General features: G+C 43.0%; 1 protein-coding gene and 1 long non-coding RNA gene across 4 annotated transcripts; one reads left to right on the forward strand and one right to left on the reverse strand.

Annotated features, from left to right (window-relative positions):
• Positions 1-99: 99 nt before the first annotated feature.
• Positions 100-4705, reverse strand: LOC144246284 (uncharacterized). Its single transcript, XR_014951885.1, has 2 exons — positions 4565-4705; positions 100-2136 (listed from the first exon to the last, which is right to left on the reverse strand). It is a non-coding gene; the product is annotated as an uncharacterized LOC144246284 (long non-coding RNA).
• On the forward strand, positions 4061-27560 carry SEPHS1 (selenophosphate synthetase 1). 3 transcript variants are annotated; one of them, XM_021530995.4, is made up of 9 exons: positions 4061-4102; positions 7181-7442; positions 10553-10656; positions 15126-15233; positions 15856-16010; positions 16828-16918; positions 19843-19942; positions 21354-21566; positions 26226-27560. In XM_021530995.4, the coding sequence occupies exons 2-9, from the start codon at positions 7250-7252 to the stop codon at positions 26438-26440; spliced, it is 1179 nt and encodes a 392-aa protein (XP_021386670.1). In that variant the 5' UTR covers positions 4061-4102; positions 7181-7249; the 3' UTR covers positions 26441-27560. The 3 variants fall into 3 exon arrangements, with proteins under 3 accessions (XP_021386670.1, XP_021386672.1, XP_021386671.1); XM_021530997.4 differs by lacking the exon at positions 4061-4102 and adding an exon at positions 4706-4844; XM_021530996.4 differs by lacking the exon at positions 4061-4102 and adding an exon at positions 4729-4869.
• The last annotated feature ends 133 nt before the right edge of the window (positions 27561-27693 follow it).

The raw sequence follows: 27693 nt of genomic DNA on the forward strand, positions 1-27693 counted from the left end.
ACAGCAGAGGTCAATACTGGCATCATTACTATTTAATACCACTTGTATATTAATGAGAGGCAGGAAAAAGACAAAAAACAAGGCAAAGAAAGCCAGCAATACTTGAAACTTACTTTACTTTGTCAAAACAGAGGGAGGTAGGGAAAGAGGCATGCTGTGAGATGTGCTTTACATGAGAAATTAAATTATCACACTAAAGTTTGCCAGTGGAAGTAGTTTTAGCACATTAAACATTGTATTCAGCCCAAGTGAGGCCTGAACCAGCTGGTCCCATTCTACCAGCCACTTTATTGTGAATTCTGGAATGAGGAAAAAAAAAAAAAAAGACAAACACTTTCGCTGTCATTTCTTACCCTGGTTTTGATCAGGCAGTATTTCTTCATGCTCTTGTGATGCCACAGTTTCTTGGTTACAAACATTGCAGGGGATAGTTGCATTGTTTTATTAAAAAAAAAAAGTTTCTGCTGACATTTAAGAAACACAACAGGGAGAGTTCAAACTCTGATCATTTTGTAAACACCAAAGATGCAGGACCGAGTCAGAAGCCTACATGGATCAGAAATATTGCTTAGATTTAACCCGGATGTGTACACAACAAAGCACTTTGGCCAAAGAAATCTGAGCTGCTAATAATCCACACTCCAGGCCATCCATGGAAAAAAGACTGACGAAATGCAGGCCCTGCACCTGTAAAGGCTACAGACATCTGTCACGTCCTCAAGTCAGCACAGGAGGCAGCTGGCTTTGATGAGTGATCAGGTGCAGCATGAAGGGCTTTACCTTCTTTTCTTTCTCCTTTTTGCTCTTCTTAAGCTGTGTGGAGCAGTCTCTTCTCGTGGCATTGGACCAAATCACTCCAGTCATGGAGCTTCTGTTGGAAGTTTTGGACACAGGTGACCAAAAAGCATTTGGGAGGGAGTGAGGAAAGGAAATTTGATCAGTTTTCAAGTCTAGAAAACAACAATTGGACTCCAGAAAAATGTTCCATGAAGCTGGAGGTTCCAGCAGTGTGGGCCCTCCCCAGGGCTGCTGGATCCATCACTACTCTTTCAGGGTTTTGTTTATGATCCTGCATGAAAAGGACATTCCCCCATGTGCACAGGATGCCCTTCCTGATCCCACACTTCCTCCAGCAGCTGTTCCAAGCGTGGAGCCCCTGGAGAAGCACGGGCCACATGAGTGCTGGGTGCAGCAGCACACCTGAAGCTGCAGTGGAGAGGTGGCTCGCTGCTCCTCTTGGCTTGGCCTTCTTGGCAAAGCTGCTTTTCTATCTCTTGTCTGCCCACACAAAGCCTCACCCCAGCACAGACAGCAGGGCTTGGTGCACATGTCCACTGGGACATGTGCAGATCCACCCAAGGATGCTCCATCATTGTCTGTGCCCAGAAATTGCTTTTAATTAATCAGGGTTTCAATTATGTGCAGTTCTCATCTCTATACCCTGGTCCTGGTTAGCTTCAGCTCTACAGAGTCACATCTGTGCTAGTGCTAATGAACATGAATTTCCAAGTATTCATGTTTTCTTTCAGCCATGTTACCACCTGGAAATCTTGATTTATTTTATTTTCCCCACTGTTAAGGAAATGTCTAGGAATTCTATAGATGTGGAGAAAAAAAAAAAAAGATAAAAATATGATCCAATTCCCTCTTCCCTCCAAAAATATCAGAAAGGAAAATCATGTAAGTCAGGGCTCAAAATCAGCATCATTATCTCACAGTTTTCCTTATGCTTCATGTTTGTTTGTTTCTTTAATGAGGTGCTGGCTGTAGAGGCAATGGCTAAATGCTGGAGAAATGTTAGATCAGAGCACCTGATTTCCAGCTCTCAAGATACTTATGGGGTATTTTTTCAGATTGAAATCATCTCTCAAGGAACACACAGACGTGATACGAGGCCAGTGCTCAGTAAAATCAGATCAATGGCAATCAGAAGATTCCAAGATCTTCTGCCTCCTCTCGGTCTGGGAGGAGGGAGAGGCACTAAAGGGTTCAAATTCCAGGTCAGGACTGCAGATGCCACATCCTCAATTCATCTCTGCTGTCAAAACCATCAGCCAAATGCCCCACAGCTGCTCATGGAGAAACAGCTTCTGTGTGTCGAGCTTGAAATGCTTTCAGAGAGCAACACGGAGTAGCCTGAAAATCAATCAATTATACAAATATTAGTGACTTCCTAAATGTGCTCAGTGCTGGGAGCTCCCTTGCACCTCTGGTCCCCTGCACCGCAGTCCTGGGGCACTACATTCTCTGGAAGATAAAAAGAGTAATTAAAATCAAGCAAGAAAAGCAACATTTCAAAATTTTCTCTTTCTGCTTGTTTTTACGCAGGACGTTTTCAAAGTCAGTTGCACGAAAAGCAATCTTTGAATTAACAGGCAATTACTTAATTAAGTACTTAGCTGCAAATTACATGAAGCAAAGTGCCTGTTTTATCTACTTGGAATTGTAAACTGGGCCCTGTGCTATCCCTAACACAGAAATTCCCTCCTTTCTAGAGAAAACTTGTCTTGCACATAAAGCAAGAGACAGCTAAATTCTGACTTTAATTGTTTAGGAAAAAGGTCTTTGGAAGCACAAAAAGCACTTTCAGGGAGAAAAAATTAACTGAGAAGACACTGGAAATCAGACATATTAAAGACATATTGGATTCCAGTGATTTGTACATTAAATGCATAAGAAAAAATGGGATGCTTTGCAAATCAGTGATGGAAAAGGGTTGAGTTGAGCAAGTAGTCTGTGACAATCCTGGTTGTTGGGTACTAAAACACAACCCAGCTTCCTACAGTTGTGCTGAACCCATCACCACCTGCCACAAAACAGGATTACATTTTTCCTGAAGTATACTCAAAAACACATTCTGGGGTAAAAAATGTCACCAGCTGACACACCCATCCACATTGCAGTGCTCCTGCTGTGGTACCTACAGCCTTCCATGGGCCACACACTGATCAAACCCCTTGGAGATGACACCTGAGGAAATGACACCTCTATCTCCCTGGGTCCACAGTCTTAGCTCTGCACACAGAAAAATATAATGTTGGCCAAATTTTGCCCATTGTCAGGTCCATTTGACCCCCTCACTTTCCTTCTTGCCCAACATTTCAGTGTGACATGGATCAAATGTGACCTTTTGTCCAGTTTCTGGGCAAAATTCAGCATCGATGGAGGACCTGGCTCTGCATGTACCAGGTCTCCTCAGCTCTGGTTAAATTTCCCACCCAAATTGTTCCCAATCTCTAAGTTTTCATATTGAAAGAGAAGGTGTCAGAGCAAGGAATTCTACAGGCAGACTCGTGCTTCTCAGGGGAAACATCTGTGTGGGGAAGGATTTATTCACAGAAAGGATGGTTAGACATTAGAACAGGTTCCCAAGGTGATGGAGTCGCCATCCCTGGAGGTGTTTAGGGAAAGCCTGGAAGTGGCACTCAGTGCCACGGTCTGGTTGACAAGGTGGCGTTTGGTCACAGGCTGGACTCGATCTCAGAGGTCTTTTCCAATCGATTTCTAATCGATCCTGGCATTAGGGGGAAACAGGGACAGGGGAGATTCAGATTAGATCTTGAAGAAGCATTTTTGCCCGCTAGGATGCCCAGGCAGGTGGTGCAGTGCCGGTCCCGGAGTCAGGTTTAGGAGGCGCCCGGGTCGGGCGCTGCTGCTGAGGTTTAGAGCCGAAGGGGTCACAGCGGCAGTGCGGGCTGGCGCTGAGCTCCTGTAAAGGTCTCTGCCAGCCCCGGTGACCGCGGGGTGCACGAAGGGGCCCGACCCACACGCGCCCGGGCTGAGGGGCGGGCGGGGGGGGGCGGTGTCGCGACATGTCGCGCGGCAGCGGCGCGCGCCCCCGCGCGGGAACGCGCGTGGGATGCGGTGCGGGGGGGAGCGGGAGGGGGCGGGAAGCGCGGAGCGGGGAGGCGGGAGGGAAAGGGAGGGAAAAGCAGGGAAAGGGAGGAAAAGGGGGGGTTTAACCCCCCCGTGCCCGGCGGCGGCGGCGGCATTTTCTATTCAGGCGGCGCTGAGGGAGCCCGACGCGCCCGGTGCATTGTGGGACCGCGCTGGGAGTCCCGTTCGCGGGAGGAGGCGGAGGGCGAGGAGGCGGCGAGAGCCGGTGAGAGGGAGACCTGAGGAGGGAGGAGGAGGAGGAGGGGGGGTGCAAGGCGGGGAGATTTAAAGGGGAATTCGCCTCCGCCGTTCCCGCCGGGCCGGGCGCGGGGGGCGGCGCGGCCGGGCGCGGGGTGCCCGCCTGGCCCGGGCCCCGCCGCCCTCCCTCGGCCCGGCCCCGGGGGAAGGGCGGAGGAAGGAGCGGGGATGGGGGGGCAGCGCCTCACCGCGATGCGGCCGCTTTAAAAAAATTTGGACGCCGGCAGCGGACGGGTTAAATTTTTCGCCCGCCGACATTTTTTTTTTTTTCCCTTTTCCCTCCTTTGCCCCCCCCCCCCATTCCTTCCCCCCCACCCCCGTGCTTCCCTCCCTCCCCATTACGGAGTGTCGGCCTGGGGGGCTGCTCCCACCATCCCACCCGCCGTCCCCGCCGGCGAGGGGCGAGCCCCGCCCCGCTGTGACACCGAACCTGCACGTGGGGACGCGGCGGACACCGGGCTCGGGCACCCGCGGGCTCCGTCCCCGCCGCTGCTCCCGGCTCGGCTTCTTCCTCCTCGTCCTCTTCCCCCGCCGCCTCTCCGGCCGCACAAAGAGCGGCAGCGAAGGCCCCAGGTTTGCCTCTAAAGGCAGCGGCTGGAAATTTAAGGTGTCCCGGAGCCATGTCTGCCCGCAGCGCTCCCCGCCGCATTCCCCGGATCGATGGTGGTTGCAGCGCCTCGCCTCGTGTGTCTCGGGCGGCCGGGCTGGCGGTGGGTGCGCTGGGGTTTGCTTGGGGTATGTAGCCGGCTCCAGTTCTCCCTCCCTCCTCCCCTTTTCGCTCCTGTGCTCCCCTCTCTCTGCTGTTTAGGAAGGCAAGGGTTAAACTTTAGCTTTTAATATTTATTATGCCGCTCTTTTAAAGTAAGAAACGTCTGGGTTAGGAGGTGTTGTCTGCTGCTGGGGAGGGATGCTTGTCGCTCACATCGCACTGCTGCATCGGCTGCCAGAATCGCAGAATGTTCTGAGTTGCAAGGGACTCACAAGGGTCATCAGTCCAGCTGCTGGCTCTGCACAGGACAGCCCCAAGAATCACACCTTGTGCATGAGAGTTGTCCAAGCTCTTCGTGAACTCTGCTAGGCTAGGTGCTGTGACCACCGAAGTCACCAAAACCTGATCTTGTGGGAAACGTTGCTCCCATGGGAGTCTGCGAATTACACAGTTGCACGCAGCTTTAATCAGATCTTTATTAGAAAAGTTACTGTATTCTCGCACAGGGGATGTTTTCCATTAAATGAAATCATCTTGTTTGTTTCACGAGTTGTTTTCAACCGGGGGAACTGTGTCCTTACAGTCCTCGTGGCTGCAAAAAGTTCCTAGTAGGCTGTGGCCTCTGCATCCAACCCTGTGTAAATAGGCAGGGGGTGCTAAGCTTATTTCACTTATTGGTTAGATGAAGGAAGATGTTTCTCTTGTGGGGCAAGCTGCTTTTTAGAATTTTCTGGAATTAATTAGACTGAAGTGTTAAAAAAGAATGAAGAAAAAAAATAGACCCCCTCCTTGAAAAGCTTTTGTCTCCTATTTCTGTTGACAGGTTGTTTTCCAGACACTTTTTTTTTTTTTTTTTTTTTTTGCAAATGCTTAGTGTCTTGCATTGGAAGACAACAGCTAGGAACTGAATTCATTGCTCATCCAAGACACGTTCTTGTAACTAGGGTTTGGATTTCTGCCCAAGCTTAGGCTTTGGAAGATTTGTTTTAAATAAGTGCCACACCTCCTGGAGAAGGAGGGAAAACACAGTGAAGGGGAGTTGGGCTCCACATCAAAAGTTCTCAGGGAACCTTAAAACTTCAGTTCCTACAAATTACAGTCAATAAATTGACTTAAAGGTTTATGGAACAGATGTGCTGGTTAATAAGTGCTGTGTAGGGCAGGTACAGTGCAGTCTGTAGGTTTACTTCTTTCCTTCATTTAGCAAAGTTGAACTTGGCAAATACCAGTCACTTTAATTCTTTTCAGCCTATCCTCATTAGGGCATGACCATCAGTATCAGTTTTTGTCAGTGATGACGCTCAACTCTGTTCTTGTTGCTCTTACATAGGATCCTTGCTTTCTAAGAAACTACTGCTAGACAGGTTGCTTTTAGTAATTCCTGAAAACTTGTTCTCTGAGAAAGATGAATTGTATTTTATCACAGCCGTTCCTGTTTAGAAATTAGTGTCTCCGTTAGGCCTCTTACTAGTTTTGGAGTGTGGTGGATGTGAGTCAGAGTGAAAAAACGTTCTAAAATTAGACATGCATTGTTAAGAATTTTATTAAATGAATTGCATCAGTGTCCTTTTACATTACTTTTTTAATGGATAATTCTCTGATTTTCTGTATCATTAGTTGACTAAAAAAGGGCTGAAGAGGCCATAAACTTAATTTCTCAGCCATTTTTTTGCCTCTGAACATGCTAAAAGGTGAACTGGCATGCTTGTAGATAAACCACTATTTAAATACAGCCTCTTTGTTCTTCTGCTACCTGTACCAACAGTGCACCAGGACTGTGTTTTCTCCCAAGGAGAGCAGGTGTATTACAAAGCCAGCTTCTTGTTTTGGGACTGAAGCAGAGCCATTATTTGAAAAGCATCTTATTTTTGAGATTAATATGTTAATGGCTAAAATTATGACCCCACACTGAGCTGAGTACAAACAGATGTCTCTGCTGAGCATACTGCAGGATCAGGGCCCAGGTTGCCTTTTGGCCTCTGTGCTCTGGGAACTATTATTTCTTTCATTACCTCTGCGTTAAATGAGGATGGTAAGTGTGTTAGATTCTTTTTTTTAATGAAAACCTTATACAGCATATCTGGAAAAGAACTTAATTCTTTGATTCACCTGGCATAGTTATAGTTTTAAATGTCAGAAGGTACCGTAAGGAGTCATCCCTTTGTAGTCATAAGGAAATGAGTTGTGTGAGATGTGCACACCTGTCTTAACAGGTGGACAACCACAATGAGCACTTTCTTTTTCTTGCACCACGTGGAAAACATGTTGTCTTGCAGGTCATAGGAATTTCCAATGTTCCTTTTTTTTTTTTAATTGTTATTTTTATTTTTTAATAAGACTGATCAGCAGAGAAACTGATCCCGTTGCTGTGGGGTGGGAGAGGCCGGCAGTCTGTGGGAGAGAACCATGTCTGTTCGGGAGTCCTTTAACCCAGAGAGTTACGAACTGGACAAGAGCTTCCGTCTGACGCGATTCACTGAACTGAAGGGCACAGGCTGCAAAGTGCCGCAAGATGTCTTACAGAAACTGCTTGAATCTCTACAAGAAAACCATTTTCAGGAAGATGAACAGTTCTTGGGGGCAGTTATGCCCAGGTTGGGTAAGTAGTTGCTGCTCTGGACATTGGTGGTCCTTTTGCTCAGTTTACTTAGTGACACGATCACATTTGTGGTTTGTTTAACCAGTTTGAAAATTGTGTGTTGCATAATGCATGCACAGCATCCAGAAAGCTGAAGAATGAATCTCATGCTGTCATTTGTTGGCATCTGGGATACAAGAATATGATCTTAATTGTTTAACATCCTGCAGTGTAGTAACTCAACTACAAAGGCAAAACACTCAGGAGTGGCCATTGTGATGGGCACATGCTTAGGTGTTAGTCTGCTCCTCCCTTTCCCCCCAGTAGCTGCTGTGCAAACTGAAGTCCTGTCAGTTAATTTCTAGACTTTTATGGTCATGCATTGCATTTGGAATTTGATGCAATGGATGAATGAATTTGGATGACTCCCAGGTGAATTTCCCCCTCTCCCTCCCTTCCCCTCTGTTCCTGGATCACAGAAAGTGAGCAAGAGAACGTCCTTGCTTCAGCTGACTGGGAGTGAATTGTTTCACAATTGTCATTATTCCTTTGAGTCCTTTCCTTGTTCCCCACTCTAACTCTTTTGCTCACCTGTAGAAGCTGCCTGGGAAAGGCTGCCTTTCCAAGACCTCTGTGTTCTTGCCAGCTTCACTTTCTCTTTGATATTTGCACAATGATGCAAGCAATAAGGGAAAACAACCTGCACAAGCCACCTACATGGGGAACAGGGCAAACGTAGGTATTTTGATACCAGCTACTGTACCTAATATTGATATAGATAAATTAATGTAGATAATGTGTTTAATGACACTTTTAATTCTGTTTGTCTATTTACTCAGCCCTGCATATTCAGTCTCATTGCAGTGCAGAATGTTTTTTTTCCCCCTCAATTTAGGAATATCAATGGAGCATTTATTCTGAAATTATTTCATTATCAGTTTAGTGTTCAATAACCTTATTTACAATTATATAAACATTACTAATTGTCTATTAGCAGGCTAACAGGTTGCAACCCATTATTCTGGTAGAGATTGAATATAATCAGAGATTAGTAAGGCGCCCATGCTCTTGTTTAAACAATGGGGATCTTTGTATGAAGGAAGTGTCTAAACAGCAATTGTGTGTGAAGCTGGGGTGGCACTATAATTTAATATTCCCTCATGGAGGACACTTCCATCTTTTTTCATCCCCAAATTGGTATTTATATGTATTTTTCTAAATTAAGTAAGCTGTTTACAGAAGCATTTCAGTTTGGCAATTTTCTAAAATCAGCAATAGTTCGGTTTAGATTTTTCTTACAAACTTAGAGGCTCTAAACAATAATGTAACTGCTAGTAGACTTTTCTTCTACAGCTATATGGAAAGGTATAAAAGTAGATTTACGCCATCAGTGTGTAGGTGTGAAACCATGTAGCAGAAAATCTGCTAGTAATCAAAGGTGAAGAGTTCAGATCTCTTTTAAAATATGCTTTTGTGATGAGTATCACTTTAGCAAATGTGTCTTTGGATAAGTTTGGTGTGAGATTTGCCTTTGATGTCTTGTACTTAAAAGGTATAGATAGGTAACTTTGCCACCTATGCATAGGCATCATGCTTTTGAAATGCAGTCAGAAGGGAGATTGCCAGCAGCAGGCTCAAGCTCTCCCCTTTTTAATTCTGCAAGGGATGTTACCCAGAGCAAACTGAAATATGACTGTGAGTAAAAAACTGCAAATCTGATGTTTATTCTCAGAGCTGTTATGAATCTGAAATCAGTTACAGCTCTGAACAGATTCTCTTGTTATTCAGAGCTGTTTTGGTGGAACATTAACACAGCCTCAGAAGGACCATCATTGTAGCCCTTTGGTCCGTCTGTCAGAGTTGGTTTTGGAGCGTTATGGCATGAACAGGTGAACTGAGGGCAAAACAGCTCCTGCACCTGGGCCACTTCCCTGTAACTGCTTAAGTGCCCTTCCCTGGAGGCAGTGGACATCAGGCGTCGTGGCTTGGGTGCTTCTATCGACATTGAGCAACCCTAAATGACTGCTTGAGAGCTTATTAGTATGTGTGCTTTTCAACAAGGAAAGATCTCCTTCCTCTCTAGGCAGGGGAGGCAACATCCTCTCCACCTGTATATTGACTGCCTGGCAGACCTCTGTCCCCTCAGAAAGACTCAGATGACACCAACTTGCTCCATGCCTGTACAGGACACTGCCAAACACTGCTTTGGAGCTCTTGCTAGGGTAGTGTGTTTCACTAATACATGGTCAAAAGTTCTGTGTGACATCTGCTCCCTAAAAATGGGCTATTTTGATGACCCTTGCCCTGTGGGGCATGCAGAGTAATTCCAGGTAGCTTGCTGCCAGCCCAGGGAGGAGGTAAGCTTCCTGCCATTGCTGCAAGGCACAGGCTATCCACAGGGGAGTGTGGCTCAGCCAGTATGTTGTAATTTGTCACCTGCCCCTTTGGTGTGGGCTCTTCTGTTGCAGCAAATGCTGGAAGGTTCTAACATCGTATGTTCTAGTTGAAATATCCACTGCCAAGGAAAAGGTTATGGTGCTCAGAATTGTGGTTTTCTCCAAGGAGTTCTGTATCTATCAGGTGGTCTGCAATCTTCCAGCTTTGCAAGGGGAGGCTAAACCGGTTGCTAAAGCTCCAAGTGGGTGAATCATCTTTTACCAAGGGCTTGGGCTGTGACATATGGAGTTCTTGTTCCTGCTGAAGTGAGGGAATGTCCTTTTTGAGATGCTGTGTCCCTTCACAACTGTCACTGTGTTTGACAGGAAAACCTATTTGCTTTTGACAATATCAGTGTACTTAGTTCCTCTTAACTTTAAATGTACTTACATAAAAGCACAGATGTTCTTGATGTGCTGTTATGCTGCTGCAAAAGAATAAAAACCATTGTAGTTTAGTTCTTGCCTTCAGCCATTTGCACTTATGTTCAGTTCCAACCAGGAGTTTTCTTTCTTTGCTTGTTTTTTTCTCTTACTTGTACTATGTGCTTTTTCTGGCAAAGGACATTGCCTTGTCTGTTTAGGCAATGTTAGGAATTGTATTTCACTGACACGTTTTATAAACTCTTTTGTTAAGAGCAACAGATAATTCAGAGCACAGTTCCCCACCTCACTGATTGATTTCTGTCTTTGCAGGAATTGGGATGGACACTTGTGTTATTCCATTAAGACATGGAGGTTTGTCATTAGTTCAGACGACAGATTATATTTATCCTATTGTGGATGACCCTTATATGATGGTAAGTTGGCTAAACTTGGTTTTTGGGTCTGTTACTGATTTGGGCTTCTCACCAACCTGATGGCAGTTCTAGATGTGTGGTGCTAATTGTGTGATTAATTGCATTCAGAGTCCTTCCTAAATAGACATGAAGAAGGAAAAGCATAATTTTGTCCTGGAATCCCCCACGTTGGCCAGGAATGCTGCAGTGCTGCTTTCTATGTAGGTGAAAGTTGGGAGAACTGGCACCTTTAATTCAGATTTCCCTGCATCTCTTGTTCTGTGGGATTTGGTTTGAAGAGCCCAAAAGGGGGAAAAAGAGCAGCCTGTGAAGTAGCAGAGACTGAACTCCACTTACAAGCAGAACCACATTGTAATTGGCCTTTTCTGAGGTATTGAAATAACCAGGTAGCCCATTAGAACTGGAAATACCTAATGTCAGTAGTTGGCAATAGCACCTGGAAATTTCAGAGTGCTGTGTGAACACCAGCTTTCCTGTGGTGCTACCTCTACTTGAACATACATACATTGAAATGAGTGGTTGGAAGGTGTGTGCACTTTGGCCTTGGTTCATTCTGTGCTCCTTTCACATTTAGTCTGTCTCAGCAGAGGTTCCTGTATGTGTGGCAGTGATCAGTATTGACTTGAACAGATCCTGGGAAACAAATGAGCTTTAAAAAATACTTTAATAAAGCTATAAGGAAATGTTAAATGAAAGGTGCAGAATTCATGTTTTCTGTGGTTTGGATGTGACTCATTGCTTTTCTTGTTGGTGTGACTAAATGTTTTATGTGCTGCTGTCAGTTTGTTTGCTCTGTGAGACCTCTCTGGTAGGTTTTGGACACAGTTTGAGACTGAGGCCATCTTTTTTCTTTTTTTTTTTTTTAGCATGCTTGACCACGTGTTGTGCACATATGTAAGCCTAGCTTCTATAATTTCTTTTCCAGGAGAGCTCTCTTTCTGCAAACAGAGCAGCCAAAAATTTTAGGCTGGCCTCTGGAGTGTGGAGTTGTTGAGCTGTCCTGAGAAATTTGATTCAAGTAGGTTGCTTTAATATCATGTGGGAACTTGTCGAGGACCAGAGGAGAAAAAATGTTTTGGAGATCTGTGTTCAAGTTCATCACCTGAGAAATTCTTTTTTCTCACCTTGTAACAAAAATTTGAGGGACAGTAATGAAGGCTGTGGTGAAGGGGGAGGGTTGCTCTGTTTGAAGATACAAATGCCACAGGAGCAGATAGATGGGCCTGTGCCCAGATGAGGTTTAGGTCAGTGTGGTAGGAGTGGAATGTAAATTTGGCCTTAGTCCAGCTTCAATGGTTGCATCATAGTTACAGTCTGTGCTGTGTTCCACATGCACCAGCAGCTGTAACCTTGGTGCTGTCTAACTCTCAAGTCCTTCACTTTTCATTCTTGAGGGCATTTATTTTAATCTGGTGGCTGACCACTTCCTAATCTCTTTACATATGTGTATTTCTTCCTAAGAGCTAACTGAGGATGGGGATTGTGTCTCAAGCCTTCTTGCTGATACCACCAATGATGATTCAGCAGGATATTGCTCCTCTGCTCAGACCTTTCTCATGAGGGCAAGAGGACCCCAAGGGACAGGGTAGATTACCTCTTATTTGTGTGGACCAGCATTGGTTAGAGGACAGACAAATACAGTTTGCCACGGGGCTTATGGATGGTTGTTATAAGCAGAAGAATTGTGAGACTTGGGAATTTTGTGTTGGTGTCCAGGCTGTAAAAAGGGGTGTGCTCTGGCCTCCTCTGCTCAAGACATGCTGCTGTTTCCCTGCTTCTCCAGCTGCTTCTTTCCCTGCTTTAAGTCCAGGTGTCTCCTGACCCATGCCTGTTGTTGCTGTGCTACCAATATCACACACCTGCAGTGCACACTCTCCTTGCCCTTCCCCTTAAGTCTCCTTACCCAGGCACTTCTAGTCTGGTTTTGAGTGGGTTTTCCCTGATCTGGTCTCTTTCTTTCTCTGTGCACAGAGTTTACCTGCAGCTCCTTATCTGGTCTCTCTTTCTAATTGGAGGAGAGGAAGCAAAGAGGGAAAGCCAAAAGTGCTGCAAGGGAACTCTAAGCTGGGTTCTGTGACAGAAGGGATTAGGAAATAGCTGAGGAAGGCAAAACTGCTTGTGGACTCAGCTGAACTTCCTATTTCTGCTTCAGAAAACAGCTTTCACTCTGGTACTGCTTATTTTAAAACTAAGTTCTGCAGTTATATGCAAAAATCATTCTTCCTTCTTTTCCTCTTTCTCCTTTACTTTCACTTTGTCCTTGGACACTCAGTCCATTTGCAAAATTATCCCTAGGATGTACAGGTGTATCCCTGTAAAATCTGTACCAAGCACAGGATTTATTTAACTTAAATATCTTATTAGAAAAGTTACAAGCAATCAAAAAAAGGTTTCATAATAAGTATCAATCCACTGGGACTAAAACTGGATACTGGCCTCTGTTGTAGCACTGTGGAGATACATGTTTGAGCACAGGAGCAAGGAACTGGCTGATTTGAGGGAGTACATCTTTCCCCTTCCATCCAGAAACCTTTCTGTTGCTGTTTTAAGAACCTTCACTCAAGACTGCAGATGGGTGTCTGATTCATCCTTTGCCCTTACAAATAGTTCTTAGTATTACACACAGATCTTTGTGTTTCAGGGCACTGTGCAAGCAGGCAGGTGACCTGCAGGACCTGGCCAGGCTGACCCCTGTCTGTGAGCCCTGCTGGGTTTGCAGGTGTTCACAAGAGCCCACTGTTGTTCTCTCTGCTCCTTCAGACTTGAGAATTGCACTTCCCTGAATTCGTTTCCATAGTGGTTTTGGCAGTTGGCAAAAGCATTATTAGACTGACCTCTCACTATCAGAGGTGTTGTCCTTATGGTTTTAAAAACTTATCTGTCATTACTAAGAGGGCACAAACCAGCAGTTTGCTTGGTAAATACTGAAGATAACAGAGAATGGTTTGATAGTTCCACAAAAGGGAACTGGCAGGCATATAGAAAATTAACAGCCAATATCCATCAAATAATGCAGTACACAAGTCTTTTCTTAATAGTTTAAAATTTAAATTATTAGAATTTATTCCAGTTCCAAATAGCAAGGATTCCCCTGATGCCACTGAAAACTCTTCAATTTATGAAAAACTGTATTATATTTATTTGTGATTCGGAGATGTTGTTTCATGTTATCAGTTAGTGAACTAACTGCCTGAAAATATTAAGTTTTTTGCAAATTGTATTAAATAAACATGCTGTTGCTTTTACCATGGTGGTGTGTTGCCTTTGAACATAATGGAAAGCACAGACCTAAAATCACAAAGCCAGGTGGTGGTTACAGTTCTGCAGCTGTAAACCTAAAACAACTTTCATAGAATGCATGGAGTCTTCCAGAGTAACACAACAGAATTTGTGCTATACTTTAAAATATCTTGCTGTCCCTTAGGACACACACTGTATAAGGAAGTTCTGCATCTCCATCAAGAAACTTGATGTTTTACCTGTGCTGGGTGCACACCTCAGAAACCCTGATTCAGATCCATTAATTTAGTAAAATCAGAGCAACTAACCTCATGCAATGTGAGTGATGGCTTCTCAGTCCTGTCAGCTTCCTGACTTCTTAGAGGAATCTTTAGCAGACAGACAGTTTTGTCTCTTGTACAAGTTTTTGTTTGTGGAGATACTCACATGTACAAACAATAATCAGTAAAGTTGGTGCTGTAGCAAAATTCAGCCTGATCTTGTCACATGGAATGTGACATATAAACACATCTCTCTCACTATGTGAGTGGTGGGGGTACACAGCTTCCCCCAGTGATGGTAAATCCAGTTCCTGGGAGGCCTGAGCTCCTTTATTCCCTGCACATGCTGTCATCAGAGGAAGCAGCCCAGTGCGGGTGTGTGCTGGCAGCACAGCTGTATCCTCTGGGAAGAGGAGTTCTATCCTAGAAACTGAGGATAGCAGACATGGCCTCCAGAGCAGTGCAGGGAACAAACATCTTTCTCATCAAGGATCTGTCTCCTGCATATTCTGATGCAGATGTTCAATATGTGCTTTTTGGATTAACTTCCTAGCAGTTGTGAATTCCATGCCATGGCCATCTCCATCAAGATGTACAGTTTTGTGCTGGAATAAGTTAATTGGAATATACCATGTTAAGTAAACAGCCTGTTATCAAGGATAGACTGTTGATCTTAACTTCAGCCTCTCAGATTGGGCATTCAGTCTGAACTCTGTGATTCCTTTGGAGTCAGTGAGAAAGTGTGTTGACCAAGACATCTGGGATGAATTCTCTCCATACCTGTAAAAGGAAGGATACCTGCATTTCTAGGTGGGCACATACCACATCTCTAGCTGGGTTTCTTAATGCTGTGGAGTGAGAAGCTGTGTCAGAGTGCAGACTCGCACTGGAAGCTTTGCTTGTGGAAAGTGTTTAAACATTCACCAAGAGTGCTGCAGATGTTTTTTCTTCTCTCTCTTTGTTTTTCAGGGACGAATAGCGTGTGCCAATGTCCTAAGTGACCTTTATGCCATGGGGGTCACAGAATGTGACAACATGTTGATGCTCCTTGGAATCAGCAATAAAATGACAGATAGGGTAAGACTTTCGACACTTTTTTGTGAAGGAATAATCAAAACAGCTAGATGTGCTCAGAATGTATTTACCTTTAATGTATTTTCTCCTCAAAGTTTGAAGCTGCTTAAAGAAGAGATGGTCTTATTGAATGGCTTAGTTCATAGAATGTTGCCTCATAAACATTCTGAGGTCATGCGCTAAAAGTTCAGTTTTCTGTGGCATTGTAATCTGCTGCCTTCATCCCCACCAAAATGGGGTGCCTCCTTCTATCAAAGGCCAGCATTTGATTGCCAGTTCATCTATTGTTGCCTTTTAGCACTGCTCTGCTGTAGCTGTACCTGATTACAGCAGAGCAGATAGTTGTTCTGAGTTTCCAGAGCTCTGATTACTCCTATATGACCTTTTGAACAATGTTTCTTCAGTGTAAGAGTGTCTTTGCACCTCTTCTACACAGAGCTGTAAAACTGTAACCCTATGGGATAACATGCAGTTTTCAGGAGGCTAGACTCTTCCTAAGGGTTGCTTTTCTGTCATGAGTTATTTGCCACAAGGGCATTTGGTTGGAGTGGTTAAAGCCTTGGACCATTCTTGCAATGACTAGCACTACTGTGTATGGAATTCTGACTTCTGTTTTGATCTCTAGGAAAGAGACAAAGTGATGCCTCTAATTATCCAGGGTTTCAAAGATGCAGCAGAAGAGGCAGGAACATCTGTTACTGGTGGCCAAACAGTGTTAAATCCCTGGATTGTTTTAGGAGGAGTGGCCACAACAGTCTGTCAGCCTAATGAATTTATAATGTAAGTTAAATCACTAAACAATCAAAGGCACTGGTCTGAGGGTTACAGTAAAAATCCTTTAAGCACTGTGTTGTGATATTGTGGTGTGTCTCCTGATGAGTAAAGCAGTACCTTCTGCTTGCATTTGTCCTTAGCACTCAACAATATGCCACATCTCTTTGTACATATTTGCTTTTTTCCAAACAGGATGTCCTTTTACCTCTTCACACCCCCCAGTCCTTTTTGATCCTGTTCTCCTTTTGATAGGAGAATTAAGTGTCTAATCTTTAAAGGAGTGGAGACTGTATTGAACATAAATTTCTGCCACACTTATACACACATTTCTATACCATGTCCCAATTATCCTGTTAATGGCTGTAGAGAACTACAGAACTGCTGTCTTTAGAGCATTCTGTCCATTTAACAGTAGCTGATTTTGAATGTCCTACTGTGGCATGTTACTCTACATAAATTAATTTGTGCATGATCCTAATGCTGGATACCTTGTGCCCTGGGTAGAAAAGGTAATTTTTTTTTCCCTTAGCCTCTCCTATGTCTTCTTGAAAAATTTGAAAGATGAGTTGTAATTTGGTGTGTGTCTGACTGCAAGCATTGTTTTTTCCATGAAAAAAGGATTAGCACTTTTTAAACAAGTTTTCAGCATTTTCCTCAATAATATTGTGTGGCAATGAATCCCAAAGGGTAATTCTGCAATTAGTCAATTTTTTAACTGTTCAGTAAGATGTGTGGGTCTGTGAAAATGTAATTATCAGCACTTATTCCTAATAATGTGTTTGAATCTCGCTGTGTAGTTAATATATGAATTCTTTGTTTCCAGGCCAGACAATGCAGTGCCAGGAGATGTGCTTGTATTAACTAAACCCTTGGGAACACAAGTGGCTGTAGCTGTCCACCAGTGGCTAGATATTGTAAGTACACTGCAAAAAAAGAAATAGGGAAGAGGTGTAAAGATGACCCTCCTCATTCCCTCAACATGACAAAGTTTAGCTCAGATGGGAGTCATCTGTCATTTCCTCCTTCCTCCTTGATATGCTCCAGCCTTCCCTACTTGTGTGCAATATTCCTTTGGAATCAAGGCAATTTACAATTTTGTGCTTAGTGAGCCCATCTTAATTGCACCTAATTCTTAGTTATTTCTCAAGCATTGCTGTAATAACCAAAATTGTTTACTAACAGAACAACAGACTATCACCCTGGGCAACATTATGCCCTACTCCACCTGCCAAAGTAATTGGCAACACTTACTGATGGCAGTTAGGCCAAGAATGCTCTGTCTGTGTTCTTGGGCTTTCTGCTTGTGTACATGGAAGTTTATCTGCGTTTCACATGTATTGCCCTGTGCATTCAGTAAGAATATTTCTAGCAGCATTATGCATGTAGACATACTTCCATCTGTTACTTCAGGCAAAAATGTAACTACTGAACTGAAAAGTAACTGCAAAATTGGCATCTGCTTATGTTGTCTGGCTCCCAGTACGTGACTTCCGAATTATAACTGCTCAGTTTACACTCTAAAAAGATGCATCTTTTCTACTTTTGGGACTCCTGAGCCAAAAGACTGGCAGAGGAGTGAGCTGGAATCTACTTTGGTTTGGCTGTTGGCCACTGCATTGTCAGATGAATTCTAATTAACACAGCTAGTGTTAGCAAAGAGGGAGAGAACCAGCTTAAGCCTTCACTGGAGTCTGAAGTATGAGCAACAAGGGAAAAATATTTTTCTCCTTCTTCATAGGGTCTGTCCTAGCAACTTTGACCTCTTCAGAATCCTGTGTTTTCCACAGATGGAAGGATCAGGGCCTCAGATATCTTGATATGAAAATGAAGTGAAACAAGATCCCAATTCCATAGTATGTTTTCTGGCCATAATCTCACTTCTTAACATATCTTGTTATTGGTCTGACAAGCAGACTTGCAAATTAAGGCTATTCTGAATTTCCACATATTTCAAATACTACTAATTTCCTCAACTGTCAAACAGAAAAACCTTCTGGTATGAAAAATGAGAACGGCCAGGAAATCAATACTGCTATTTTATGTGTAAACAGAATACATCTTTGACTGTGGTAGGAAAATTTCTGAGTAGCTATGCTACCTTTTCTTTAGCTTTGTTTTGTGAAAGCGCAGGGAAAGTGAAACTAGAATTAATTACCCATCAAAAAATCCAACTGTAAATCAAATTTTGGTGGGGAATTAGACTTCATATTAAAAAGTGTGTGGGAGAAGGTATAGCATAGCAAGTTTATGTGTAGGCAAGAAAGGAAAACTGGATTGTAGAGATGTGCATGCTTAAAGGCATGAAAGGGGCTGTGATGTGCCCCTTCAGAGAAGAGAGGGTTTTCTTGCTTTTTGCTGTTGTCTACAGACCCTTTCTCATTGGAAATCCAATCTTGCTTTTATAACCTGTTTGGAAATATTTGCAAATTTTTCTACTGTAATTCCCTGTTGACTAACCCCAGTATCTTGATTGCTGTAGTAGAGAGGAATTTTCCTTCAGTTTATATCTTACCTGTTTATGGCTCTTCAACCCTCAGCCTTGAGTTCTGCTTCCACACTGCCTCGTCTGACCAGTTTCTGTCCTGTGATCAGCCTCAGAGCTGTTTTTGAAACCTGAGGCAGAATGACTGCTCAGATTTTTTTCAGTCATTCCCAGAGTAAGAATAATCACTATTCCGTCATCTCTGTAGCAGCCACATCTTATTTTTTGACCTGGTCTCTCATTTGTGTAAACAAAAATTATTTTCTTTAATTGGTAGATCCAGTTCAACCTGTCAGAAATTCTGTTACCATGGCCATTGTTCTTTATTCTTTAACAATCTATTTATTTAGGCTGACCAGTCTTTCCCCCTTTTGCAATTTCTGGATTCTCTCTTACATCCCTTGAAGTCAGCACTCATGTTTTAAGACAAGATCCTTCCCACTGTAGCATCACCTACCATTTCTTAGTAGTTCCTGCACCTTTTGTTAAGTAAGGTGTTTGTTCTATACATTTACTCTATGGAATGGCAGTGTAGATATTGTGGCTTCAAAAATCCTACTAGTGTTTTCTGACTTTCAGTTCTCCGTAATTTTATTTTCATTGAAAAAGAAAAAAAGTTAAATCAGTTTGTAGTGTGGCTTTTAAAAATAAAATAGTTGCGTTGTTTCATTCTGAATCTGGAATCACTTCAGCTTTGAATGAAACAATTACCCTTTATAAAGGTACTGAATTCTAAATTCTTGTGAAAACCTTCTGGGATGAAGAGCATTTTTGGGAATATGATGAAGAGATGAGACCATACCAGACACTGGAGAATGGGTGGAAGATGCTGGTGTTAAATGGTAAAGGAGGCTTATGAAACTGTCTTAATCCTAAACGAGAGAGTGATTATGTCCTGCCTTGGCATACATTCCTCTGACTAGGACTGGTGCATATCAGTGGTCTTTCCTGATCAAAGTGCCCAGGTATGAAGTCAAGAAAAATCTCTTTAAAAGCCAAGAAGTTAGAAATTACAAATCTCAACATCCAGCAACAAAGTTTTTTTAAAATTTGGCCATAGGAGTTCAATCCAGAGAGTTGTCTTGAAAGAGTTCTTTCCCTAGGGTATTTTATTCCACTCCAGTCAGCTGCTGAAAATAGGATTTGAGATACTTAGTGCCTAATAGATCTTTAAATGAACTTCGCTGGGGTACAACAGACTAAGGCACACACCTCTGACTGAAACATTTTGCCCCTGTCTTTATTTTAAAAAAAGTACATTTTGGATTAAAGGTTTGGGGTTTTTTAAGTGGTCAGGGTGTGCTTGAAAATGTACAGCTGAAAATTTAAAAGAAATATTTTTATTTCATTCATTAGCCTGAAAAGTGGAATAAAATCAAACTCGTGGTAACACAGGAAGATGTAGAACTAGCGTATCAGGAGGCAATGATGAATATGGCACGGCTGAACAGGACAGGTAAGAAGAGATGTGTGTGATGGAGGGGAGGGGTTGTGAGTATTTCCAATTCCATATCCATTTCATTTCACTGCCTTGGGGAATTGTGACACAGCCAATTTGCGCCTTGCATTCTGCCCCATCTCTCTGCTATTCAGTGTTAGTGAAACTAGCAAATTCAAATCAAACGCCCTCTTGTAATTATACAGCAAAAACACAAAGCTGCTGGATATGATTATGACTCATGTGAGTGCTGCGAGTAACATCCCAGTGAGTTAAAGGATGTTTTAAAGCGAAAAATATTGGATTTGTTCCTTATTTTCTTGCATAGAGAAGGCCTACTTTGTTCTAACTATGCTTTCCACTGTGTGAAGTATGTATGTTATATATTTTGGAAGTGTGTATGGAATATTTTTTTTTTCTCTATGTCTTTTTCCTATTCCTGTAGTAGGTTTTTTGTTTTGATTTTTTTTCTTTGAATTTTGGTGAAGAAAAGGTTCTGCTTTTACCCTAGAAGTTTTAATCCAGGATTTCCCTTCTTTGCTCAAAGTATCTTTCGGCAGAGTGGAGAATTGAGTTGTTTCCTTACTTACTTCTGAGGTGAAGGAACAGGAATAGTTAAATAGCTCTTTTCCCGTTTATTCAGTTTTCATTTCTTATGTCATCCCCCTGGTTTTTCATTCTTTGTCACAGCCTTCCAGGAAAGACAAACGACCAGCATTGTCTTACGGAAAAGAACTCGGTCCTGCTCGTGCATTGGGAAGCACCCAAAGAAAGTTTTTCTCTACTCTTGTCAGGCACTTTAAACAACACTTAAATATTCTTAACTAGTGCTATTGTCCTGCATGCACGGGTGCTCTTTCCCCACCCTGGAGCTGCAAATGTGCAGGAATTTAATGAATGTATAGGTGGGGAAGCTGAAGCCCTTCCCCCACGGCCGCAGGCTTTGTTCTTCAGCTCTTAAACTTTGTGTCCACATCTCAAGTTCTGATGTCAGCATTGCAGGGCGGCAGGGGAAGAGGTGTGAGAAGACTGACCTGTGTCTGGTCCCTGCCCTTAGTGGAGCAGAGCTGGGCTCAGAACCTCCCTGGCCCTCAGCTTTGGGAAGCTTGGATCTGAAGCAAACCCCTGTTTCTTAGACTTCCAGTATAAATGAGTAGCATGTGTTGAATAGACCATGCTCATAAAAGCAACTTCCATGACGGATTTTCAGCATGTTTTAGTATCTTAACTACGAACTGAATTTTTTAAGTATTACATGCACTATTGGTGAATTCCAGTTCTCTTCAAGCACGATTTTATTTATTTAACCTAACCTGGTTTGTATTAAAGGTATGCAACTTCATTCGGACTGTGCACAATATCATTAAGGCACTTTCCTGATAATTTGGTATTTTCTAATTCAGTGTTCTTTCCCCCCCCTCTCTCGTAGCTGCTGGACTCATGCACACTTTCAATGCACATGCAGCTACAGACATCACAGGATTCGGGATCCTGGGGCACGCACAGAACCTTGCCAAGCAGCAGCGGAACGAGGTGTCCTTCGTTATCCACAACCTGCCCGTCCTGGCTAAGATGGCTGCTGTCAGTAAGGCCTGTGGCAACATGTTCGGCCTCATGCACGGGACTTGTCCAGAGACTTCAGGTATGTGACAGCTGTGCCACCCTCTTCCTTCCCTACACCTGCACCTCAGAATTCCATTTCAAATGCACAAACACAAATTGGTGCTGTGTGTTCAGAGTCACAGTTGGTTTGGCACCTGGCCAAGCTAATGAGCAGCAGCCACACAGCTGTTCACAACTGCCTCCTTCAGCTGGCTTCCAAACCACCATCCTGTCCTGAATGCCTTCTGCTCCTGTATGGAACACTATTACAGAAACCCTTCAACCCTCCAGTTTGCAATTAGAAGTTAACGATGATTCTAAATTCTTTTGACACCTGCTTTTCTCTGTTAACTCTGGAACAGTGGATATCTGGAAATTCCACCACATCTGGTACAGTTTTTTCAAAAGCAAAGCCACTGGCAGTAGTTTTGCCTGACAAAAGGATGCTGTTTGGTTTGTTGCTATAAAATGTAGTGTTGGGTGGGGCAGTGTTGGCAGCTGAGGCCTTCTCTGTCCACAGTATACAGACATCCAAGAATACAGCTTAGAGATTTTCTCCTTTACCTTTATGAAATATGACTTTAGGGATTGTGACAAGCAGCAAAAAAAAATGTTCCTTTCTGACCCATTTATTACTTGAGCTAAGGAAAACTGCCACTTGCAGTGAAAGTGAGTACAACAGACTGGACTGAAAACCTGGCTGTGGACAAAAACACTTAGAGTCATCAGGTGATGAGAACTTCTGATGGTTTTTAAGTTGCCTTATTAAGAGTAGGCTCTTCTCTGATGAGCATGATCACTGTCATCTGCTGGATGTCTTTCTGCTTAACTTTTGCCTTGAATCTTCTGTTTAGTTTTTCTAATTTAGTCTGACTCTTCTTTCTCTTTGGGAAATGGAGAGATGTAGCAATTAATCTTTTTCTCTTATTTCATTTCCCTGCCATTTCTGGCTCTCCAGAAGTATTATCCATGTTCTCTGCAGTTCACAACAGAGGGGGCCCTTGAAGCAAAACAGTCTGAAGATCCGGAAAAAAGCATCACAGTGAGAGCAATAAGCTTTTCCCCTAACAAATACATAACTTACCCTGATCTGCTGAGTTGTTCCTTGGCCTTCTGTGCTTGAGCAGACACTCTGTCCTACAGAGACCGTGTGGCTCAGATGATGTGTAACAGGATATGGGATGTGAACCCTTTCCAAATCCAGAGTCAGAAGGGAGCAGAAATATCTGGTGGCAGCTTGGCAAGCTGTGTCAATAAGGTTGGTAGTACCAGTGAGATTCTTAAAACCCAGAAGCCCACATAGCTAGAGTGCCAGTAGCATTTATTATTTGGAAAAAGCCCAAAAAGTAGCATGATACAGAGCTGGAACTGCAAGGTGCCCTTCCAGGTGAGTGCCTGTAGTAGAGCTTTGGATAGCAGTTGGTGTGGGAATGGTTGAGCTGCAAACCGAGTGCTTATGTCCTCAGAGCTGCCTGTCCTGCACTTTGGGGATACCCAATTCTCTTTTCACTGCAGGAATGTAAAACAGTGCAGATGGATGCATTGCTAGGAAGTGAGAAATGCTTGACTTCAGATTCTCTTCTGGGAGTGAGAGCAAGAGGTCTTTTTGAAATGCTGAGCAGCTTGCATTGTGCAGAGATGGATGATGATGGGAAAAACAGCGAGACAGATCTGGTTGGTGGTGAACTGCCTGTGCCTCAAAACACATCTGTCTGATTTGATCACAGCGCTGTGTTTCTTTCATTAGAGGTGGCCACAGGGATTTGTCACAGGGCAGTGACAAAAGATCTGTCTGCCAGATCCCCAAAAGATCCATAGCCATGTGGATACACTGGCCAGGAAGCTGAATAACCACCCATAGGCTTTAGGCTTGCACTGCAGGGCCTGGTGTGTGTCAGCAGTGTGAGCTGGGCAGGCTGTGCTGGCATGGCTCGTTAGCATTCACACCAGGCTGTTTGCACACCTCCTGTCCTGGGCTTGATTTATGTGAAGGCCACGGCCTGCCTTGCTGTGCCTGATACCCAGCTGTGGGGAGGCCTGCTGGGGCTGCTCAAGGCTCTGCTTTCTCTGACACTTCTCTATTGGCTTCAACTTCTAGACACGCTCTGTCTGTAGCTTCTTCATCTGAGAACACATGTTTTTGAGCAGAGTGCACAGGCAATAAGAAATTTACTGGAAAACTATTTGAATGGATTTTAAGGTTATTGTGTTGGGGTTTTTTTCCCCTATGTGCATTTGCTGGGCACCTGTTGACAAAAGCCAGTGTTGAAAAGATGTATTATGTCATCTGTTCCATCCTTCAGGCAGTCTTGCTAATGGTGTAGTCTCCTAAAATTGCACTATTATATGATTCTGCACTCTCTTTTAGGGAATTCCTTGGTAATGGCTAAAGTTGCAGTCAGGCATTTGGTTTCAAAAGAATGAATTGTTTGTTAGAGTGGCTACTTGCAGAGATAAGTCACAGAGTTACTGTTTGGCACACTGATACATGTATGTATTTTTCCAGGCCTAATAACTTTTGGATGGTGTCAGATGACTCAGTGTAGTAGAGGTATCTCAGTAACTTGGTATTTGTGGAGATTGGGTGGAAGTAGGCAGATGGATGGAAAAGCAGGGCTGTGTCAGTGCCTGACTAGAGGCAAGGCTAATGATGTCATGCTGTTATAAGTCATTGCGGGAGAAAGCCATTAGCAGGAGCAAGGACTTGGTTTTGATTCATGAACTATTTGTATCTCTGCTCTTAATTACAGAGCTTTGCCTGGCTTGCTTTTTAAGTGTTCTGTGTCTACTTCCCTGCTTGAAATACTGCTTGTTAAAGCCAGCAATGTTCAAAGCCTCTTCCAAAAAAACCCCTTTTGTTCTTATAAAGATAAGCCAGGAGAGCCACCAAATATCTGCATCCTTTCAATTGCCAAAAAGCAGAGCAGCTGGGAATGCCAAGAGCACAGACTAGCCTAAAAAAGGTAGTGGAGAACTTTAAAGACCTACCCAAAGGGCTAAAGAGACTGGTCAGTGTACCAGAGAAATAACTATAATCCCTGCATACAGAAAGCCTGCTGCTGGTTGAGAGTAGCCCATAGCCTTTTAAAGCATTATTGATCAGACTGGGATGTAGTCAGCAGGTGGGAAGAGATTTTTCCCCCCCCCCACTGGAAACTAGGGGTTTGATCATGTTTTTGGTCTTGCCAGAGAATGATAAGGGGGTGTGTGTACAAGTGATACAAAATTGCAGGAAGAGCATGTGTGTGAAAAAAATTGAGTGAAGATTACTTTTCTGCTCTTTCTTGTTTCCTTTTTTTACCATACTTGCACATCTCCCTTCTAGCACCTCCTAGTTTGCACCTTCTCTGCACTGCCATTTGCAAACATCTCCCCTGACTCACTTGCATCATGACATAAGTTTCTCTTCAATTGAATTTAGAGGTTCCATAGGAATGTCACATAGTTCCTTTGCAATTGATTTGTCTATTACATCTGGAGTTGTTACAGCCACTGTCATTCAAGCTTATGGGTTTTTTGTTGTTGTGTTTGATGGAAATACCGGGATGTTATTTTGAAATGTCAGAGAGGTAGGCATTTTTTGGCTGGCACACTTTTCTTCATAATCTAAAAAAATTACTTTCACACTTCCACTTACCCTTTTGATTAACTCTTCATGTTCAGTAGCTGCTTCTTCATGGCCCTAAATGAAAAGTGTCTTTAGTCACCACTGAGGGGACTGTGTGCTCAGAAAAGCAAACATCAAGGTGCCCACTGTGCTGAGGAGTTGCCTATGGGTGAGGAGGATGTGGCACCTGAGCCCGGGGTGACCTGCTCAGCAGGTGGCCCTTTGTCCCAGAGCTGGGTCAAAGCTGGTGGCAGAACTTGGGAGGATGAGAAAGCTTTGGTTCAAACAGTAAGTGAAGCTCAGCAGGTGCCCAAATTCTGGGGTGTGTAAATCTGGTCTCTCCCTGTGTTCTCCAAACATTTTCAATTCACTTGCTAACCTATCTTTTTCAGTGCTTTGGGATTCTAAGAATGGAAGTGCTTTTGGGTCTAATTGTGGAATGGTGAGCTTGCTAACTCATTAGTGTGCTGCTTCTGAAAGCCTTCATTAGTAAATGAAGACATTTCAATTGTGTCTGAGGAAAAAAACATACAGGAAAGGCAAAAAAGGTTAGAAAATTGTCAGACAAAGGGGTCACAAGGGCTGTCACAGGGAGCACTGGATCAAGCCTGTGTTTCATGTTCTGCCTCTTGCATTCTCAGCAGGGCAGTGGTCCCTGCTTTGAAGAATGATTTCATTGCAGGCAACAGGATTACTCACAAAATCAGCTGCCACCAATATGTGGTTACAGGTATCTGCATATGACCTTTATCCAAAATGTTTCTGTATAGAGGCACTCTGCAGTCCTGTGAGGAAGATTACAATGCTGATGTTGTTTCAGTGTGTCATTTGTTGGCATCAATACCACGTCCTTTTGCCAACATCCTTTGTGTGCATTTGGCTTCATTTATACGAAACTAAACACTGCATTCAGGCACAGACATCTTGCCGTAGAGAAGAGCTCAGACTTCTCCTGTGTCTTTTCTTGGAGTCTTTGGAGTTCAGCAGATTCCACTGAAGTCACCAAGTGCTTGTCCAAGTCAGGCTCTGGCAGATCAAGGCTGGCATGCTTTGCAATCAGATGTTCTGATGCTCTGCTCTCTTTCTTTGCAGGAGGCCTCCTCATCTGCTTACCACGAGAGCAGGCAGCGCGTTTCTGCGCCGAGATCAAGTCCCCGAAATACGGCGAAGGCCACCAGGCGTGGATTATCGGCATTGTAGAGAAGGGCAACCGCACGGCCAGGATTATAGACAAACCCCGGATCATTGAAGTGGCACCACAGGTGGCCACTCAGAACGTGAATCCCACGCCCGGTGCCACCTCTTAATAGAGATGAATTAGCTGTTTGTTTTTGAATAGATCTATTCCCTTATCATCCTACAATTTAAAGAACTGTAAAAAGAAAAGAAAATTTGTTGTGTCTGCACATCTGGTGGCCTTAGGTCAGTTTATGAGTGGATACAAATAATAAAATCCATTGCCTTTTTTTCCTGTTACATTAACTGAAGATGCACCTAATCTTGAGGCAGCTTCTGAGTTGAGAATTATATTGTTATCCAATACTGTTGATTCATTTTGAATCTTTAGACACTTATCTCTTGCCGCATAGGCTCTTTTTAAAGGTGCTTTCACGTAGCACAGACATTACCAGTAGTAGTGTCGAATAGCAGTTTGTGTCCTTTCATTATGTGTATATTTATCATGAATCTAATTTTGATGCCTTGAGTGATATTCCAGAAAGGCAATAAATTGACAAGAGACGCAGTGGGTTACCCAGTAGTAAGAGGTTGCATGATTGCATTCAATCTTCAATTTTTAAAAAATTTTATTTTATTTTCTAAATTTTATGGTAAAGTTTAGTCTTACCAAGAGCATCTACGACCCTGGACATTGCTTGGTAGTGCACTCAGTTTAAACAGCAAGTGCTGACTATTTGCATGGAAAGCGCTTCAGAGTCGAAGGAGTAATTTTGAATTTCATTATTTGTAGACCTGACAATATTTACTGTATTATCAATGATTGTTTTCTTTATTGATAGTAAGGACAAATAAATCTCTTTTTTTTTTTTTTTTTGCAACGTGATTGGATGTGCTATAGTGCAACAAAGGTTTTGCAGACCAAAAGGAGGTTACTGTATAATATTCATTTACAATTCACTATATAAATAACTACACAAATAATTTTTAAATATAATCAAACTAAAATAAACCTCTGTTCTGTGGATGGTAGTGTTTAATACATTTTATATTTTGTATAGTGATTACAAGCCTTTTTTGTTTCTTTAAAAATCAGCAGCTGTTTAGTATAATACTTAGTATTATTTTGTTCTTTGCTCAAATACAATTTTCTGCACGCTTTTGTGATCTGTGTTTAAAACCAACATTGCCAACAATGCAGCTTGAACTTAAGCTTGTTATTCAAAATAAATATTTAATTTTTTTTATTGCTCTTGTATAAGTGCATGAACTTTTTTGATTCCTATCTGAATTATTCACTAGCAAGAGGAGAAATCCTAATTTTTAAAAATTTTATGGCATGTGTGATTATATTGATAACTGTGATCACTCCTTGAATCAGTTC

Source organism: Lonchura striata, chromosome 1A (assembly GCF_050655825.1).
Source record: "Lonchura striata isolate lonStrDom1 chromosome 1A, ASM5065582v1, whole genome shotgun sequence".
Taxonomy (NCBI): Eukaryota; Metazoa; Chordata; class Aves; order Passeriformes; family Estrildidae; genus Lonchura; species Lonchura striata.